We start from the raw sequence: 21,297 nt of genomic DNA, 5'->3' as shown, positions 1-21,297 counted from the left end.
CCTTCCTTCCTCCATTCCCGGGCAACTTCGAATCTACTTTCTGTCTTCAGGGATTGCCTCTTTGGACATTCTATACAAATGGAATCATATAACATGTAGTCCTTTGGGTCTGTCTGCTTTCATTTAGCATAATGTTTTCAAGGTTCATAGCATTTATCAGTACTTTATTCCTTTTTATGACTGAATAATATTCCATTGTGTGTATGTACTGCATTTTGTTTATCCATTCATCCATTGATGGACATTTGAGTTGTTTCTACTTTTTGGTCTTTATGAATAATACTGCTATGAACAATCTTGTACCAGTTTTTGTGTGACCATATGTTTTTAATTTCTTAGATATATATGGAAGAGTAGAATTGCTGGAGCATATGGTAACTCTTCATTTAACTTTTTGAGAAACTGCGAAATGATTTTTCCAAAGCATCTGTACCATTTTACATTTCCATCAGTAATGTAAGAGAGTTCCAATTTCTCTACATCCTTGCCAACACTTATTGCCTCCCCTTTTTGCTGTAGCTATCCTAGTGTGTATGAAATATTATCTCATTTTGCTTTTGATTTTCCTTTCTCTAAAGACTAATGATCTTGAGCATATTCTTACATGCTTATTGGCCATTTCTTTATAACAGTATCTGGATCTTTTGTCCATATTTTAACTGGATTGTTTTTATTGTTGAGTTGTTAGAGTTCTTTGTACATTCTGAACACTAGAACCTTGTCGGATACCTGATTTGCAAATACCCCATTCTGTGGGAGAAATCTCCCATTCTTTTCGTTTTCTTGTTAGTGTTGTTTGATGTACACAAGTTTTAGATTTTGATGAATTCCAGTGGATCTATAATTTCTCTTTTGTTGCCTGTGCTTTTAGTGCCAAATTTAAGAAACTGTTGCCTAATATAAAATTGTAAAGATTTATACTTTATGCTTTCTTTTAGGAGTCCCAGCCTCCTGAGTAGCTGGGACTACAGCCTTAAAGTTTAGCTTTTACATTTAGGTCTTTGTCCATTTTGAGTTAATATTTGTGTATAGTATGAGGTAGGGTCCAAATGCAAATGTTTGTATGTGAATATTCAGTTTTCCCGGCACCATTTGTTGAAGACATCTTTTCCTATGAGATGATCTTGGCACCTTTGCTGAAAACAAATCAGTCATAGATGTATGGGTTTATTTCTGGACTCTCAATTCTTTTTTTTTTTTTAATTTTCTTTTTCTTCCCCCATGGACTCAATTCTTTATTTCATGGATCTATATGTTTATGCTATGCCACTACAACACTATTTTGATTACTGTAGCTTTGTAGTGAGTTTTGACATTAGAAAGTATGAGTTGTCCAAGTTTGTTCTTTTTTTCAAGGTATTTTGGTTATTTGTGGCCCCTTGTTTTTCTGTCTTTTAGGATTATCTTATTTCTGCAAGAAAAAAATTTGGAATTTTAAAAGAGATTACACTGAATCTGTAGATTAACCCGGGGAGTATTTCCATTTTAGTACAGATTGAGTATTCCTTATTCGAGGTGCTCGGGACCAAAAGTTTTGTGGATTTACATTTGTTTGGATTTTGGAATATTTGCATATACATATTGAGATAACTTACAGATGAGACTTAAGTTGAAACATGAATAATTTTTGTGGTTCATATATACCTTATACAGATAACCTGAAGGTAATTTTATACAATGTTTTAAATAATTTTGTGCATGAAACAAAGTTTGTACATTGAACTATCAGAAAGCAAACTTATCAGGTATGAAATTTTCAATTTGTGGCATCATGCCAGCACCCGAAAAGTTTTGGAGTTTGGAACATTTTGAATTTCAGATTTTAGATTAAGGATGCTAAACCTGTAATAGTAACTCTTCCAATCCAATAACATGGGGCCTTTTTTTCCATTTTTTTATGGTCTTTAATTTCTTTCAAGAATATTTAGTAGTTTTCAATGTTTAAGTCTCGCACTTCCTAGGTTAAATGTAATCCTGTTTATTTATTTATTTATTTTTTAAATCCTGATGCTGATGTAAATGGAATTTTTAAATTTTATTTTCAAATTGTTCATTGATAGTATATATGCAAATGAATTTTGTGTATTGATCTTGTATCCTGAAAATTTGCTGAATTCATTAACTCCAGTAGTTTTTTTGACCAATTCTTTAGGTTTTTTTATATATTAAGATTACATTATTTGGCCGGGCGTGATGGCTCACGCCTGCATTCCCAGCACTTTGAGAGGCCAATGCAGGTGGATCACGAGGTCAAGCATTTGAGACCAGCCTGGCCAACACAGTGAAAGCCCATCTGTACTAAAAATACAAAAAATTAGCTGGGCGTGGTGGCAGGTGCTGGTAATCCCAGCTACTCGGGAGGCTGAGGTAGGAGAATCGCTTGAACCTGGGAGGCAGAGGTTGTAGTGAGCCAAGATCGTACCACTGCACTCCAGCTGGGACGATAATGTGAGACTCCATCTCAAAAAAAAAAAGATTACATTGTTTATCAATAGAGATACAGGAAATTGTTTTACTTTTTTTTTTTTTAAACCCAGATGCGTTTTAGTTCTTTTTGTTTAGTTGCCTTGGCTAGGACTCCCAACATTATATTGAACAGAAATAGAGTGGACATCTTTGTCTTGTTCTTGATCTTAGGAGTAAGTTTTGAGTCTTTCAGCATTAAGTATGATGTTAGCTGTGGGGTTTTTGTTTTTATGATAAAGAGTATTGGATTTTGTCAAATGTTTTCTCCATCTATTGAGATAATCATGTGGATTTTTTCCCCTTTATTAATATAATATATTAATACCTTGACCTCTTGTGCCCAAGTGATCCTCTCACCTCAGCCTCTTAAGTAACTGGGACTACAGGTGTGCACTACCATAACCAGCTAACTTTTTAAAAATGTTTTTGTAGAGATGCAGTCTCTCTATGTTGACCAGGCTGGATTTGACCTTCTGGGCTCAAGTGATCCTCCTGAGTAGTGGATCCTATAGGTGTGCACCACCATGCCCAGCTAAATTGACAGTTTTCATCAGTCTGTTTATTTTGTCTAATGTTAGTATATCCATATCAGCTCACTAGCTATCTTGTGTATTTTCCTTTTTTTAGATGGAGTCTCACTATGTTGCCTAGGCTGGAGTGTAGTGGCTACTTGCAGTACGATCATAGTGCAATGCAGCCTCAAACTCCTGGGCTCAAGTGACCCTCCTGCCTTGGGCTCGCAAGTAGGTGGGACTGCAGGCATATACCACCATACCGAGCTACCAGCTCTCTTTTGGTTATTGTTTCCATGCTCTATTTTTTTTTCCCTTTTCCTTTTAGCCTATTTGTGTCTTTCAATCTAAAGTACCTTAGCCAGATGTCATGGCTCACACCTATAATTACAGCACTTTAGGAAGCTGAGGCGGGCAGATCACTTGAGGCCGGGAGTTTGAGACCAGCCTGACCAACATGGTGAAACCCCATGCCTACTGAAAATATTTAAAAAATTAGTAGGGCGTTGTGGTGTGCGCCTGTAACCCCTGCTACTGGGGAGGCTTTAGGTGGAAGGATAGCCTGAGCCATGGGAGATTGAGGCTGCAGTGAACGTGATCTGATTGCACAACTGCTATCCAGCCTGGGTGACAGAGCAAGACTGTCTCAAAAAAAAAATCGTTTCTCAGCCTTTTGGCTAAGATCAAATGTAGTATCTATTCCTATCAGTTTAAAGTGCCTTAATTTATCTTCCACTTTTTGGACAGGTAGTTTTGCTGGATATAGAATTCTTAATAACTTTTGTCTTTCAGCACTTTGATTATGCCACTACTGCCTTCTAGCCTTTGTGGTTTCTGATGAGAAATCAGCTGTTAATCTTACTGAGGATCCCTTTTATGTGAGACATTGCTGCTCTCTTGCTGCTTTTGTGTTTCTCTGTTGACCACAGTTTGACTATGATGTATCTTGGTGTGAATTTCTTTGTTCATTCTATTTGGAGTTCATTGAACTTCTCGGATATGTAAATTAATGTTTTTAACCACACTTGGGAAGTTTTTGGCCATTATTTCTTCAGATTTTTTTTTGTACCTAACTCTCCTCTCCCTCTTGGACTCATTATGTATATTGTTGGGATACTTGTCGTACCACAGTTCTTAGACTCTGTTCACTTTTCTTTATTCTTTCTTTATGTTCCTCAGGGACAGTTTTGGTTGCTCTTTTTCCTTTATATGGGCCATACTTTGTTTCCTTACATGCTTTGTAATTTTTTATTGAAAACTGGACATATTGTGGCAATATGTGGCAACTCTAGAAGTCAGAGTTTCCCCTCTTGCCAGTGTTTGTTATTGCTTGATGTAGTTGTTTTTTTTAGTGATTTTTTTCTTTTTCTTTTTTTTTTGAGATGGAGCTTCACTCTTGTTGCCCAGGCTGGAGTGCAATGGTGTGATCTTGGCTCACTGCAACCTCCACCTCGTGGGTTCAAGCGAGTCTCCTGCCTCAGCCTTCCAAGTAGCTGGGATTACAGGCGCCTACCACCATGCCCGACTAATTGTTTGTATTTTTATTAGAGGTGGGGTTTCATCATGTTGGCCAGGCTGGTCTCGAACTCCCAACCTCAGGTGCCACCCGCCTCAGCCTCCAAAGTGCTGGGATTACAGGTGGGAGCCACCGCACCTGGCCCTAGTGATTTTTCTGATGTAATTTTTTAAAGTTGGTATTGTTTGTCATGCATGACTGTGCAGTTTCTGTCCCATTAGTTGTAGTGGTCAGCTAATGATTGGACAGAGATTTCCTTAAATTCTGTGTACCAAAAACAAAAAAATCTGCAGAGGGGTTCTGTATTTGTGCTGGGGACACACCTGCAATACTCAACCGAGAAGTTTACAACGTTGCTTCAGCCTTCACTATCTGCCTGTGCAAAATGCAAAGTTAGGGCACATGTAGAGCTTCGGGGCCTTCTCAGCTCTTCCCTAAGCACGTGTACTGCCCTGGTCATGGGTGTGTCTTTTTACATTCCCAGGAATATGTTGGACCTTTTCAGAGTCCTATTGCTCAGAAACATCTCACTCCCTAACCTCTTCTTCCAAACGTCTTGGGTAGTCTGTTTGCCCCAGTTGCTATCATTGCTTCAGGCAACAGAGACTAAAGCATTTTCCTGTAAGTGTTTTCCACAAATGCTACCCAGGAGCAGCCTTAGCGCAAGGTGAGTTACAGTTACAAAGGCGAAATAAAGACAAGCCTTTTTTTCTTGAGATGGAGTCTCACTCTGTTTCCCAGTCTGGAGTGCAATGGTGTGATCTCAGCTCACTGCAACCTCTGCCTCCCAGGTTTAAGCGATTCTCCTGCCTCAGCCTCCCAAGTAGCTGGGATTAAAGGCACCTGCCACCACACCCTGCTAATTTTTGTATTTTTAGTAGAGACAGGGTTTCACCATGTTGGTCAGGCTGTTCCGAACTCCTGACCTCAGGTGATCCACCTGCCTCGGCCTCCCCACGTGTTGGGATTACAGGCATGAGCCACTGCACCTGGCCAGGACAAGCCTTTTGATCAGGTCATTTTAGAGGGTCAGATCGGTTTAAGATAGTTTGTAAATGAGGTTTATTCTGCTCCTACCTGGACCTATACCTGAAATATGGACCGTTATTTTCAAGGCTGCTACTGAGTGAGGAGCAGGGGATGGGAACAGGGTAAGTTACAATACCAGAAAGCTCACTGTTCTTACTGAGTTTCACTTGTTTTGAATAAGTTGCTGCAAGCTTTTAGTTAGTTTACAATGTTCTGAAAAAGTTGATTCTGACAGGTTTTGGCAGGTTTTTAAAATTGCTTTTGTGGAGTAATGGACTTCTGGAGTTCTTTTCTCTGCCATTTTCATTGACATCACTCCTTGATTCACTCACTCTCAGTTCTTTGAAGTATTTTTTTTTTTTTTGTCTTTGAAGTTTAAGAGCTTAATTCAGATGTGTTGAGTTGATTATCTTGTGTAATTTTCCCAGAACATAGTATGTTATTTCAGTGCTGCACAGTCATGGTATAGTTGTGTGTTTTCATAGTTTCTTGAAGTAAGAATTATTACAAATACTTTTTTAATTTGGGCTGTGTTTTTCAGGCAGATCTGCTGATCTTGATCGGGCTTATTCATCCAGCTATAGTCATTTGATGTCTTTACTGTGGCTGGTGGTCTAAAACATCCTTACTCCCATGTTTGGAGTCTTGATACTGGCTGTTAGCTGAGCCTTTCTTTCCGCATCATTCAGCTAGGCTGAGCGTCTTTACATGCCACAGGAACGTTCTAAAAGACTGAAAGTGGAAGTTGCAAGGCCTCTCAAGACCTTTGCCGTCTTCTAATTGCTGCTCTAGCTTTTCAGCCACAAGTCAGGCCTTTTTCTTTCTAACGTTTTAATAATCTTGTTTTTCCTCCCATTTTATTTTCATCTTTGATTGTTTCTTCTTTCAGTGGTATATTGGTACAGTACAGTAAGTTTTGTTGCTATGAGTTCATATACACTCAGTCCCTAGGAGCTGCACCCCTGTTGATGGATTGGGTTGGGGACATACATACCCACTGGGAGAAGAGAGGCTCTGGAATGAGTGAGATTATCAGCATACTTAATATTACTCCTGTTATGGAAGTAGCCAGCAAGTTTTTTTTAATTGATACAATTGTACATATTCATGAGGTATATAGTGATGTTTTGATTCATATAATGTATAGTGATCAGATCAGGATAACTAGCGTATTAGTAATCTCAAACATTGGTCATTTCTTTGTGATGGGAATGTTCAGTATCCTTCTAGCTGTTTGAAACTCTATTATTGTTAAGGATAGTTATCCTACAGTGGTGTAGAACTTACTCCTATCTAGCTGTAATTTTATATTATTTCATGAATCTCTATCTTTCCCTCCCCTCTCCCCTTCCTAGACTCTAGTATCCTCTGTTCTGCTTTCTACTTCTATGAAATTAACTGTTTTTTTGTTTCTACATATGAGTGAGAACATGCGATGTTTAATTTTCTGTTCCTGGCTTATTTCACTTAACATAATGTCCTCCATTTCCACCCATATTGCTGCAAATGACAGGATTTCATTCCTTTATATGACTGAGTAGTATTTCATTGTGTATATATTTATCATATTATCCTCATTTGTTTGCTTGGCTTTTTGTTTTGTTTTTTTGAGACAGGGTCTTACTCTGTCAACCATGCTGGAGCACACTGGCACAATCATAGCTCACTGCAGCTTCAACCTCCTGGGCTCAAGTGACCCTTCTGCCTCAGCCCCGCTGAGTAGCTGGTCCTACAGGCATGCACCACCATGCCTGCTAATTTTTTGGGAATTTTAGTAGAGATGAGGTATTGATATGTTGCCCAGCTTGGTCTTGAACTCCTGGGCTCAAGCAATCCTCCTGCTTTGACCTCCCAAAGTGCTGGATTATAGGTATGAACCACAGTGCCTGGCCTACTCTCATCTCTTGTTGGATATCTAGGTTGATTCCATATCTTGGCTATTGTGAATAATGCTGTAGGGATGCAAATGTCTCTTCCATATAATTTCCTTTCCTTTGGATGACATCTCATTAGTGGGATTGCTGGAACATATAGGTAGTTTTATTTGTAGTTTTTTTGAGGAACTTCCATTCTGTTCTTCATGGTGGGTTTACTAGTTTATTATCTACTCACCCATGTGGCTTAACCTTATTTTTGTTGCCTTAGGTTACTGTATCAACAACTGATAGGAGAAATAATAAACTCATTTTCAAAGTGAATTTGTTAGAAATGGATGATAAAATATTGGTTGACTTCCGGCTTTCTAAGGTATTTTTATGTTTTATTGTATTTTTTCTGTGGAAATATTTCTATGTGAATTTTTTTAATGGCATCATGTTTGTATATATGTGACATTTGTAAATAGAAGGTTACTTGCTTTTTTCATTTAGTATTATAGCATGTGTTTTTGTTATGTGTTTTTCCCAAACATTGTTTTTTTCAAATGACGTTTTCCTTGTTATAAAAGTTTTTGTTGGACGTGGTGGCTCACGCCTGTAATCCCAGCACTTTGGGAGTCCAAGGCGGGCAGATCTCAAGGTCAGGAGTTTGAGACCAGCCTGCCCAACATAGTGAAACCCCATCTTTACAATAAAAACCAAAAAATTAGCTGGGCATGGTGGCGGGCTCCTATAATCCCAGCTACTCAGGAGGCTGAGGCAGGAGAATCACTTGAACCCAGGAGGCAGAGGTTGCAGTGAGCTGAAATAGTGCCATTGCACTCCAGCCTGGGTGACAATGTGAGACTCTGTTTCAAAAAAAGTTTCTGCTTTTGTGAAAAATGTAGACAAGCAAAAAATGAGAAAATAAAAATAATTCTAAATTTTCAGTGATCACCATTAATATTTTGAAGCATTTTAATATTTTTCTTAATTTGTCTTTTAATAAAGATTATGATTTGTTGCAAATATTTCATTATAATTTAATGAACCTTTACCTGTTACAATAATTCTGTGATTGATATTTTATGCATAGATTTTTGTTCATATTTCTGATGATTTCTTTAGAAATTATTGATTCTAAGATTATAGTTTTACAGCCCTTGATATATAAAACCAAAATAACATTTTTCTCTATTTTCTGAGAGATTGTGTGTGACTCTAAAGAGGGTTGGAGGAGTAGCTGCTATGTTGGAGCATTTGCTGCAGTACTCTTTGTATTAGAGATTTGCTGCAATACTGTTTTTCAGATGCTTGCTATGGAATTAAATTAAGGTCATAGTATAATGAAATTCTTCTCATAACTAAAGCTGCTGGTTTTGTTTAATAGTGTTATGACAACAAGACTTCAGTTTAGTTGTATAGCTTATTGTTAGTTTCCAAACCCTCACTGCCTATGGATTGTAATGACTTAGGTCCAGATATACCGACACCTGAAACAGATAGGATGCCACCTTTATCTGCTGTCTGAGCTCAGTGCAGTAGGAACAGTGATGGACATGAAACCACATCAGAATTATTTGTGTAACAATTTTCTCTGCCAGGATATTTGTTCTTCCTAAACAGGCCTAAAAGAAAATTGTAGCTAGACATATCTAAGGATGTTTGTCTCTTGTTACCACTAAAAAGAGATTGATTTTAGGGCATAATCTTGTTTTTGTTTTTGTTTTGACATTATTTTTTAATATTATTTCTAATATAGGGTGATGGATTGGAGTTCAAGAGACACTTCCTGAAGATTAAAGGGAAGCTGATTGATATTGTGAGCAGCCAGAAGGTTTGGCTTCCTGCCACATGATGGGACCATTGGCTCTGGGGAATCCTGGTGAATATAGTGCTGCTATGTTGACATTATTCTTCCTAGAGAAGATTATCCTATTCTGCAAACTGCAAACAGTAGTTCCTGAGTGTTCACTTCCCTCTTTAGCCAAACATCTTCCAATTTATTTTGTTTGTTCTGCATACAAATAATACCTATATCTTAATTGTAAGCGCAACTTTGGGGAAAGGATGAATAGAATTCATTTGATTATTCATGTGTGTTTAGTATCTGAATTTGAAACTCATCTTGTGGAAACCAAGTTTCAGGGGACATGAGTTTTCCAGCTTTTGTACACACATATCCCATTTTTATCAAAACATTTTGTTTAATCCAAAAAGTACATATTTCTTCCATGTTGATTTAATTATAAGATGAACCAATAAAGACATAATTCTTGTGACTTTTGGACAGATTTATCAGTCTGTGAGGCGAAGCCAGCTTCAAAACATATCCCCAAGATTTGTACTTATATTTTCAAAAGGGCCTGGCCAGTTATATAAACCTGTTTTTGAATTATAATGATTAATTAAAATTGCAAGTAGGCATTATTTCCAGTGTAGTTAGTAAAATAAATACTCGGCCTTTCAAGGAGAAGTTGAGCATAAACTCTAGTGTTTAACTAACCTTACTCTAAAAATTGTTGTTGAACATCTTAAATATTTTTCTGTATTTTCTACTTTCATAGCCATATTTTAGCTAACCTTTTGAACTTACTAGTGACCAAGCTTTTAGGTGATAAAGAATAAAAGAGGGAAGGGAAGAGTAAGGAAGCTGTAAGAAAAATAGATCTGATTCTTTGTTCCTTTACCTATTAGACTTACAAAAACTTTGTTTTTCTAATAAAATCTGTATTAACTTTGGGGTATAATTAGGTTGAAGCCTTGGACCCTGCCTGTAGTCCCAGCTACTTAGGAGGCTGAGAAAGGAGGATCACATGAGCCTAGAAATTTGAGGCTGTAGTGAGCTATGATTGCACCACTGCACTCCAGCTTGGATGAGTAAACATTTCTAAAATTGTAAAACATTATAAACTTAATCAGTTATTTTAATCTGAAGCCAAGAACATGTAGAATGTTATGATTAGAGTTTATCACATATTAATCTATACTGGCAAATTGTGTTACTGGAGTATACCCTTAGGAAGAATAAATTTGAACCTGTTTTATTTATTTGAACTATTTAGGGTATGCCTAAGAATTGAGTCAGTATAAATTCTCAAATATGGGAGAAATTTTGTTCTTGAGAATTATCTGAGTCAGTATCTTTCAAAAACAGTTCAAGTCACTGACTTGAACCTCTTCTGTGAGCTCTAGCCTTTTATTTACTTTACATTTCCACTTGAATGTCTAGTAGGCATCTCGTGACCAAAAACAGTTTTTGATTCCTGTTCTCCAACCTGTTCCTCTCCTAGTTTTCTCCTTCTCAGAAATGTTACTTCAGCTCCTCAGTTCCTTAAACCAAAACCCTAGGTCATCCTTCATTTTTCCCCCCATTTTCTACATTCAGTCCAGCAGAATCTATTCAATGTAACAAATACATTCAAAATATGTCCCACTTCACACCTCTGCTAGTACCACTTCAGTTGAAGGCACTGTCATCTCTCTGTTTATATTACTTATCCCTCAGCAGTTTATATTCCAGAAAAGCAGAATGATCCTTTTAAAATGTCAATCAGATATCCTTTGTCCTGTTCTCAATTCACATGGCTTTTTATCACACTTAAAATAAAATTCAAAACTCGGTGTATAAGCTATACGGCTTTGTGTGATCTGTCTCAGTGTATAAGCTATATGGCTTTATGTGATCTGTTGCGGTGTATAAGCTATACAGCTTTATGTGATCTGTCTCCTGGCCACTATTTTGGCTTCATGTGCCACTCCACTCCTTATTCATTCTGCTCTAGCCACATTGGCTTTGCTCTTCTCACAAGAAGATAAGCACATTCCCTCCTTAGGGTCTTTTCACTTGCAGTTCCCTGTACCTATAGTACTTTACTTCCAAATATTTGTGTGGCTTGTGCTTCACTTTAGGTATCTGCTTAAATGTCACTTCCTCTGCAAAGTCTTTCCCTGACTTATCTAAAATAATAACCGCCTCTGTCTCTCCTTTTCCTTTAGTTTTTCATCATAATACTTCTTACCTGACATAGGATATTTGTGTTTATTAAATTTCTGCTTCTCCCATTGGAATATGTAATATATAAGCTCCTAATATATAAACTCCTTGAGATCAGGGACCCTTTCCTTCCTATTCAGTTCCGTATACCCAGCACCTAGAAATGTGCCTGATAATAAAAATGTGCCTATATTACAGTATAGAATAAATAGCTGTTCAACAAAGAAATCAGCACTCAGTTGATCTGATCTATCCTCAGCATATATCTGGAAGCTGTCTATGTCTGTTTTCATTGTTGGCCACTCCTGTTTAATCTCCTTAATCTCCTCCCTGGATTTCTGTGATAAAAGCTAGTCTTTACCCTTTCACTTTTGCCATTGCCAACTCCCTTCTTCTGAAGGAATCTTTTCTTTTTATAACCCCTAAAAATTTTTTTTAATATAAATTTTCCTGTGGCCCTCTTTTTCTTAAAAACTTAAAATAGCTTCTTATTGCATCTAGGCTAGAATCTAAACTTTCTGCTATGACTTAACCTGGCCCTCCATAATTCACCCTCTGTCCTTTTTGCACATAGGATTCTAGGCAGAGTTGCCTGCCTTCTGTCTGCTAAGGCACATTTCCCTCCAGGGCCTTGATGCTTAGTGGTCCCTGTGTGTGGAACCCATTTCAGTAGTTTGCACGGCTGACTGAGTATTCACATCTCAGCCCCAGTGTTTCTACCACTGAGCCATTGTCACTTTATTCTATTTCCTTTATAGAATTGATCACTGTCTGAAATTATTAATTGCCTGCCTCCCCAACCAAAATGTAAGCTTAGATTTTGCCATTCCTTTTCATCCTTGTATAACTTATACAAAAACAGAACCTGGAATATAATAGGTACTAAAGAAGTATTTGTTGACTGAATGACTGAATGTTGAATAAATGAATAAATTAATTGACCATCCCATGAGGAAGATGCCACAGCATATTGTATGGGGAAGATGAATAGATGGATAGTAAACTGCACTGGGAATTTGTATAGAATGGTGGGAAAATTTCAAGTTTCGGATTTGGATTAGCTCTGACATTTATCTGAACACTGGCAATTGCCTCAGTAAAGAGACTGATAACAAGTACCTTTTAGAGTTAATCTTTAATGCTTTAATGTGTAGGAAGAGTATAGTGTCCTGTTTTACACAGAAAGGCATTCTGTAAATATAAGTTGCCTTAATTTTCCTGTAATATTCATTATATTGTTGTCGGAAGGTATTTACTCCTATTATTAAAAATAAAAATGGGTAGAATTTACTACCTGAAGATAACAGTTCAAATTTTGATAGAAAAATCAACCTATGCTTGTTTGTGTGTGTGTGTGTAGTGTGTACAGTGTGTGGTTGTTAAGCATAATTATATAAAAGTACATAAAATATGAACAGTTTAATGTGCAGTTGTAAAGTTAACATTCACTTAACCACAACTCAATTGTAGAAAGATCATTTATAGACCCTTAAAAACTTATGTAGGCAGTCTCCCAGCCACAACTCACTTCCTTCTCCCAGAAATAATCACAAAATAGACTTTGGTGATAATCCTTTCCTTGGTATTTTTAAAAGTTTTCTCAGCTATTTATGCAAATAATATCATTTAGTTTATGTATTTTAAACAGATATAGTTTTTATCAATGAACTTTATATGATTTTTGCTGTATTTTTCATGTGTTGATTTTTCTTTATAGCCATGCTTTTGTGCATATTGAATTCATTAATTTTAATTTTTATATGGGATGGTATTTATGAACATCCCACTATTCTGCCGCTGATTGATATTTGGATTGTGTACAGTTTGATGCTATTATAAAATTCTTCTAAGAACATTCTTGTACATGTTCATTTTGTTTCGCTAGGTCCTAGAGTCTAAGGTATATATCCAGAAGAGGAATAGCTGGGTATTAGGATAGAATAATGGCAAACTTTTTCTAAAGTGATTGTACCAATTAGTATTTCCATAGGAGAAAAGTGTACAGTTACTGGAAAAACAGTTTGGAATGATCTAAAGTATAAGAATGTTCATAGCTACAGAATGTGTTTCTAGTATTCCAGATGTTCACCTCAGTTGGTGTGGTCAGTATAAGTTGTTGTTTTTGTTTTTATTGTGGTTTTTTTTTTTCCTTTGGGACAGGGCCTCACTTTGTTGTCCAGGCTGGAGAGCAGTGGTACAAACATGACTCACTGCAGCCTTAGCCTCCCAGGCTCAAGCAGTCCTCCTGCCTCAGCCTCCCAAGTACCTGGGACTACAGGCACGTGCCACCACACTTGGCTAATTTTTGTATTTTTTGTAGAGACAGGGTCTCACCATGTTGCCCAGTCTGGTCTAGTTTTAACAAGTTGTTGCTGTGTAATGATATATGTGTGGTGTTAATTTGCTTATTCCTAAGTTTAAATGAGGTTGAGCATTTTATGACATGCCTGTTCTAGTCTTTTGCTTATTGTTCTAATTGCCTTTACTTTTTCTTAATTTCAGTTCTTCATATGTTCAGCATACTAGTCCTTTGTTAATTTACATGTGTTGAATATATATATACTCTTCCATTCTGTGGCTTATTGTTCCATTCTTCATGGACATTTGTAATTTTAATGTACTATTTAGACCTTTCCTCTGTCTAGTGTTCTATATTTTGTATTAAAGGAGTCATTCACTACTCCAACTCATGAAGATTTTCTTGCATGTAGTCATGTATCTTCTTAAAAGCTTTATGGCTTTTGCTTTTTTTGTTTGTTTTTTTAAGACAGAGTCTTGTTGTGTCTCCAAAGCTGGAGTGCAGTGGCACAATCACAGCTCACTGCAGTCTCGGCCTCCCTGGGCCAAGTGATCCTTCCACCTCAGCCTTCTGAGCTGGGACTATAGCCATGCACCACCATGCCCAGCAGATTTTTTATTTTTTGAAGAGACCAGATTCCACTGTGTTGCCCAGGCTGGTTTCGAATGCCTGGGCTCAAGCGATCCTCCTGCCTTGGCCTCCCAGAGTGCTGGGATTACAGTTGTGAGCCACCATGCCTGCCTGGCCTATTGTTTGGCTCATTTAGGTCTATAATTCAACTGAAATTGGCTTTTGTGTAGAATGTGAGGTAGAGATGAGGTTTCATTTTTTTTTCCTTCATATGGCTATCCAGTTTAGCACTGGTTATTGAAAAGATCATTATTTTTTCACTGTTCTTCATTGGTATCCAATCAAGTGTTCAGATGTTTTAATTATTTTTTATACTTTGTATTGAATCAGATCCAAATAAAGTTTAATAATAATAATCGATTGATGTCTTTTAAGTTGCTTTTAGTCTATAAGTTCCTTCTTTATTCCCTTCTTTTTTTTCTCTTGCAGTTTATTGGTTGAAGAATCCAGCTGGTTTACTCTGATTTTCCTAAATCTAGATTTGTGGGTTTGATTGCTATGATAGTTTCAGGTCTTTCTTCTATCTTCTACATATCCTATAAATACATTCGAGATACTAGTCCTGTGTTAATTATATCTTGTATATAGGCATTTTATAAATTTCCTAAGTACCATTTTTCTTCATGCCACAAATTTTTATATGTACTATTTTTGTTATCCAGCTCAATTTTTTTCTGATATTTTTATGACTTTTTTCTGTATTTTTACATTGTAGTTCTCAGATCTTTATATGATTTATTTTTTGATCCAGAAATTATTTAGAATTATGTTTCTGATTTTCCAGGCCTGTTTTTATTTAAAAATTGTTTTTATTGAGATATTCACATACCTTAAAATTCACTTTTTAAAGTGTTGTACCCCCTTTAACGTGCACTTCTGTGGTTTTTAGTATGTTCACAAAGTTATGCAGCCATCACCACTCTCAAATTCTAAAACAATTTCATCACTTCAGGAAGAACCTCCACTACTCATTAGCAGTCACTCCCCACTTTTTCTTCCTCCAGTCTCTGGAAAATACTAACCTACTTTTTGTCTCTATGGATTTGCTTATTCCAGACATTTCATATAAATAGAATTGTATAATACATGTGTGCCTTCTTTCACTTAATGGTTTCAAGATTCTCCATGTTGTAGCATGTATCAGGACTCCTTATGGCTGAATAATTTTCGTGTGTGTGTGTACTGTACGTTCTGTTCATTATTTGGACATTTGAGTTCTTTTTACTTCTTGGTTATGAATAAGGCTGCTGTGCACATTCTTTTACAACTTGGTGTGTGTCCACACATTTTCAGTTTTCTTGGGTATGTACCTAGGAGTAGAATTGCTTGATGGTGATAGTTTCTACAGTTGTTCGGTACAGGCTTCTATATATCTCCATGTAATCAACTGAGTTAATCATATTCAGATCTTATATATCCTTACTGCTTATTCAATGAATTACTAGAGAGACATGTTCAAATTTACTATAATTTGGATTTGTGTATTTTTACTTGTGGTTCTCTTATTTTTTTTAAGAGATAGGGTCTCGCTATATTGCCTAGGCTAGACTCAAACTCTTAGGCTCAAGCAATCGTCCTGCCTCAGTGTCCCAACTAGCTGGGACTACAGGTGTACGTCACCATACCTAGCTAGGTTCTGTTAATTTTGCTTTATACATTTTGGGACTATTTCCTTAGGTTCTATACTGATGCATACTTGTCATATCTTCTTAGTGAATTAAACCATTTATTTATTTAGAAGTAACTTCTTTATAGATATCATAATACTTTTGCCTTATTCTTTATCTGGTATTAATCTAGCCCCACTTGATTTCTTTTGGCTAATATTTATATGATTTCCATGAAGGATTCATTAACCAAAAAAAGAAAAAGTTTGTGTGGCATAACTTTTTTGAGATGGAGTTTCACTCTTGTTGACCAGACTAGAGTGCAATGGCGTGATCTTGACTCACCGCAACCTCCGCCTCCTGGGTTCAAGCGATTCTCCTGCTTCAGCCTCCCAAGTAACTGGGATTACAGGCATGCGCCACTACGCCCGGCTACTTTTTGTATTTTTAGTAGAGATGGGGTTTCTCCATGTTGGTCAGGCTGGTCTCAAACTCCTGACCTCAGGTGATCCACCCACCTCGGCCTCCAAAGTGCTGGTATTACAGGCAGGAGCCACCGCACCTGGCCTGGCATAACTTTTTGTCTTTTTACTTATACCTTTCTAAGTCATGTGTAAAATGTCCCTCTTAATTATTTTTAAAATCCAATCTGACAGTATTTGGTTTTCAATGGACCATTTATTCCATTTGCTTTCACTGTAATTACTGATATATTTGGATTTATTTCTATCATCTTACTTTGGTTCCACTGGATTTGCATTCTTTTCTACTATTTTCTTGCCTTCTTAAAAAATTTTTTGTCTTGCTTAGTATTTTATTTTTGAGACAGGGCCTCACTCTGTCACCCAGGCTAGAGTGCAGTGGTGCCATCTCAGCTCACTGCCACCTCTGCCTCCCAGGTGCAAGTGATTCTTGTGCCTCAGCCTCCCCAGTAGGTGTGTGCCATTATGTCTGGCTAATTTTTGTATTTTTAGTAGAGACAGGGTTTCACCATGTTGTCCAGGCTGGTCTCAAACTCTTGGCCTCAAGTTATCTGCCCGTCTTGACCTCCTAAAGTGCCGGGATTACAGGCGTGAGCCACCGTGCCCAACCTTGCTTAGTATTTTTGAAAAATCATTTTATTTATCCTCCTCTACTAGTTTGGAATCTATATACTTTTGTTTTTTTTTTTTGGAGGGTTACTCTAGATATTACAATACGCATACTAATTATAGTCTGAGGTCAGTCTCTTGTCCTTTCTGACAAAGATCTTTACACTTTTATAATTTATATATGATTGTTGTCTATTTTGATAATATATATGTGTTTCTGTGTAAATATATGTACATACATATCTTTGAAGAGATAGTAGATTTGCGTATAGTTATGAGAGTCAATACTGAGACATCCTATGCACCTTTTACTCAGTTTTCCCCACTGATATCCAATAAAATAATCTAACCAGGATATTGGCATTGATAAGGTCAAGACAGGACATTTCCATAACCACCAGAATTCCTCATGATACCTTTTATAGCCACAGTCACTTTCCTCCCACTTCCTGGCAACTACTAATCTTTTCTCTGTTTCTATAATTTTGTCATTATAAAAACGGTATCTTAGCCTGTTTAGGCTTCTAGAACAAAAACATTGTAAACTGTGTGGCTTATAAACAACGAACATCTATTTCTAACAATTCTGGAGTCTGGGAAGTCCAAGTTCAAGGTGCCAGCAGATTCCATGTCTGGTGAGGGCCTCTTCCTCATAGATGTCACCTTTTTACCGTGTCCCCACATAGTGGAAGGGGCAAGGCAGCTTTCTAGGGCCTTTTTTTTTTTTTTTTGAGATGGAGTCTCCCTCTCTTGCCCAGGCTGGAGTGCAGTGGCCGGATCTCAGCTCACTGCAAGCTCCGCCTGCCGGGCTCACGCCATTCTCCTACCTCAGCCTTCCGAGTAGCTGGGACTACAGGCGCCCGCCACCTCACCCGGCTAGTTTTTTTGTATTTTTTAGTAGAGACGGGGTTTCACCGGGTTAGCCAGGCTGGTCTCGATCTCCTGACCTCGTGATCCGCCCGTCTTGGCCTCCCAAAGTGCTGGGATTACAGGCTTGAGCCACCCTGCCCGGCAACTAGGGCCTTTTTTTTTAAGGGCACTAATTCCATTCAGGAAAGTCCTGCCCCGTAACGTAATCACTTCCCAAAGTCCCCACCTCGCAATACTATCACATTGGGAATTAGGTTTCAGTATATTAATTTGTGGGGAAGGGAATATGAGCATTCAGACCACAGCAGTTACATAAATAAAATCACACAGTATTGTACCTTTTGGAACTGGCTTTTTTCACTCATAATTCTCTGGAGATTCATCCAGGTTGTTAGCCTGTATCAAATTCATTCCTTTTTGTTGCTATGTGGTATCAATGGTATTATTTAACCATTCACTTGTTGAAGGACATCTTTGTTATATCTACTTTTTTGCTATTGTGACTAAAGCTGCTACAGATACCTACAGACTTTTGTGTGAATATAGTCTTTATTTCTCTGGGATAAACGTACTGGAGTGGCACTACTCAATTATATGGTAGTCATGTGTTTAGTTTTTGAAAAAACTGCCACTCATTTCCAGAATGGCTGTACCATTTTATATTCTCAGCACCAATATATGAGTAATGCAGTTTCTTCACATCCTCACCAGTGTTGTCACTATTTTTTATTTTAGCCATTCTGATAGGCATGTAGTAATATCTCATTGTGATTTTAATTTGCATTTCCCTAGTGGGTAATGATGTTGAACAGCTTTTCATATACTCGTTTGCCATCTATGTATCTTTGGTGAACTATCTCTTCAGTGTTCTGATTAGATTTGTTTACACTGAGTATTTAAAGTTACTTATGTAGTCTAGATACTAGTCCTTTGTCAAATATGTCGTTTGTAAATACAGTCTCCCATTCTGTTGCTTATCTTTTTATCCTATTAGCAGGGTGCTTTATGGGGCAGAAGTTTTTAATTTCAATGAAATCCTATTTACCAATTTTTTTCTTATATGGATCATGTTTCTGGTGTCTATCCTAGAATAAGCCTAGATTCTGAAGATTTTTTCCAGCGTTTTTTGTTAAATTTTTACAGTTTAAGACTAAAGCGTTTCAAATTAATTTTCATATAGGTATGAACCTTAGATTGAATTCCATTTTTTTGCTTCTGAATCTTAAGTTGCTCCACCACTTGTTGAAAGGCTATCTTTCCTCCACTGAATTGCTTTTTTAAAATTTAATATTAGAGAGCAGTTCTAATTTGTATTTATTTTTGTATATTTATGTTTCTTGTTAATTTAAGTTCCTTGTAGATTCTGGGTATTAGACCTTTGTTGAATGCGTGGTTTGCAAATATTTTCTTCCTTTCCATAGATTGTCTCTTTACTCTGTTGATAGTTTCTTTTGCCATGCAGAAGCTCTTTAGTTTAATTAGGTCTCATTTGTCAATTTTTGTTTTTGTTGAAATTGCTTTTCATGTCTTCATCATAAAATCTTTGCCAAGGCCTATGTCAAAATGGTATTTCCTGGGTTATCTTCCAGGGTTTTTATGGTTTTAGTTTTATATTTAAGTCTTTAATTCATCTTGACTTGATTTTTGTTTGTGGTACAAGAAAGGAGTCCAGCTTCAGTCTTCTGCATATGGGTAGTCAGTTATCGCAGCATCATTTATTGAGTCCTTTTTCCATTGCTTGTTTGAATCCACTTTCCATTTGAGTCCTTTTACCCTTGCTTGTTTTTGTCAACTTGGTCAAAGATCAGATGGTTGTAGGTGTGCAGCATTACTTCTGTGCTCTCTATTCTGTTCCACAAGTCTGTGTGTCTGCTTTTGTACTTAGTGCTATGCTGTTTTGGTTACTGTAGCCTTGCAGTATAGTTTGAAGTGAGGTAGTATGATGCCTCCAGAATAATAGCCATTTTAACAGGAGAGATATCTCAGTGTGGTATTGACATGCATTTCCCTGCTGATCAGTCATGTGGAACTATTTTTTTTTTTTGAGACAGAGTCTCACTCTGCTGCCCAGACTAGAGTGCAGTGGAGCGATCTCAGCTCACTGCAACCTCCACCTGGGTTCAAGCAATTCTCCTACCTCAGCCTCCCAAGTAGCTGGGATTACAGGCGCCTGCCACTATGCCTGGCTAATTTTTTGTATTTTTAGTAGAGACGGGGTTTTACCATGTTGGACAGGCTGGTCTGGAACTCCTCAAGTGATCCACCCATCTCAGCCTCCTAAAGTGCTGGGATTACAGGTGTGAGCCACCACGCCTGGCCGAACATTTTTTCATATACCTATTGGCCATTTGTATGTCCTTTGAGAAACGTCTGTTCAGTTCTTTAGCCCATTTTAAAATCAGATTTGTTTTATTTGCTACTGAGTTGTCTGAGTTCCATATGAATTCTGGTTATTAGTCCCTTGTCAGATGGATACTTTGCAAATATTTTCTCCCATTCTGTTGGTTGTCTCTTCATTCTGATTTTTTTTCTTTTTTCTTTTTTTTTTGCTGTGCAGAAATGTTTTAGCTTGATATAATTCTGTTTATTTTTGCTTTTGTTGCCTGTACTTGTGATGTCTTCCACAGAAAAACCTTTGAAACCCAGACCCGTGTCCTCTTAGTGTTTTCCAAATGTTTTCTTCTAGTAGTTTTATAGCTGCAGGTCCTACATTTAGACCTTTAATCCATTTTCAGTTGTTTTTGTGTGTGTGTATGGTGAAAGATACGGATCTAGTTTTGTTCTTTTGCCTATGGATATCCAGTTTTTCTAGAATCATTTATTGAAGAGACTGTCCCCAGCGTAGGTTCTTGGCATCTTTGTTGAAAATGAGTTAGCTATAAAAATGTGGATTTATTTCTGGGTTCTCTGTTCTGTTTCATTGGTCTACACATGTATCTGTATTCCGGTATCGGTCTGTTGGTTACTATAGCTTTGTAGTATAATTTGAAGTCAGGTGGTATGATATCTCCAGCTTTGTTCTTTGTTGTTGTTGTGTTGGTTTCTGTCCTTGATGTTGATATGTCATGTTTATTGATTTGCATATGTTGAACTATCCTTACATCCCTGGGATGAATTCTACCTGATCATGGGGAAGATCTTTTTAATGCATTTTTTTTATTCTGTTTTATAGTATTTTGTTGACGATTTTTGCATCTATATTTATCAGGGATATTGGCCTGTAATTTTCTTTTTATGTTACATCTTTGCCTGATTTTGGTATTATGGTAGTGCTGGCCTGGTAAATTCAGTTTGAAAGTATTCCCTCCTCTTGGCTTTTTTGAGTAGTTAGAGTAGAATTGATATTAGTTGTTCTTCAAATGTTTGATAGAATTCAGCAGTGAATCCATCAGGTCCTGAGCTTTTCTTTGTTTTTTTTTTGTTG

At 37.1% G+C, this 21,297-nt stretch overlaps 1 protein-coding gene across 3 annotated transcripts in view; it reads left to right on the top strand.

The window, feature by feature from the left end:
• CHEK1 (checkpoint kinase 1) overlaps nucleotides 1–21,297 on the top strand; it is a 57,908-nt gene that overhangs the window by 19,727 nt on the left and 16,884 nt on the right. For 2 of the 3 annotated variants that reach the window (XM_012001277.1, XM_012001278.1), the window contains exons 12-13: nucleotides 7,669–7,770; nucleotides 9,142–9,661. In XM_012001277.1, the coding sequence (XP_011856667.1) occupies nucleotides 7,669–7,770; nucleotides 9,142–9,237 (198 nt within the window). In that variant the 3' untranslated portion in view covers nucleotides 9,238–9,661. Of the gene's footprint in view, nucleotides 1–7,668; nucleotides 7,771–9,141; nucleotides 9,662–21,297 lie in introns of those variants that run through there. The other variant, XM_012001276.1, reaches the window with a different exon arrangement.

This window comes from Mandrillus leucophaeus, unplaced genomic scaffold, assembly GCF_000951045.1.
Source record: "Mandrillus leucophaeus isolate KB7577 unplaced genomic scaffold, Mleu.le_1.0 Scaffold656, whole genome shotgun sequence".
Lineage (NCBI taxonomy): Eukaryota > Metazoa > Chordata > Mammalia > Primates > Cercopithecidae > Mandrillus > Mandrillus leucophaeus.
The sequence above is the reverse complement of the archived record's forward strand: the minus strand, read 5'-3'. Positions and strand labels throughout refer to the sequence as shown.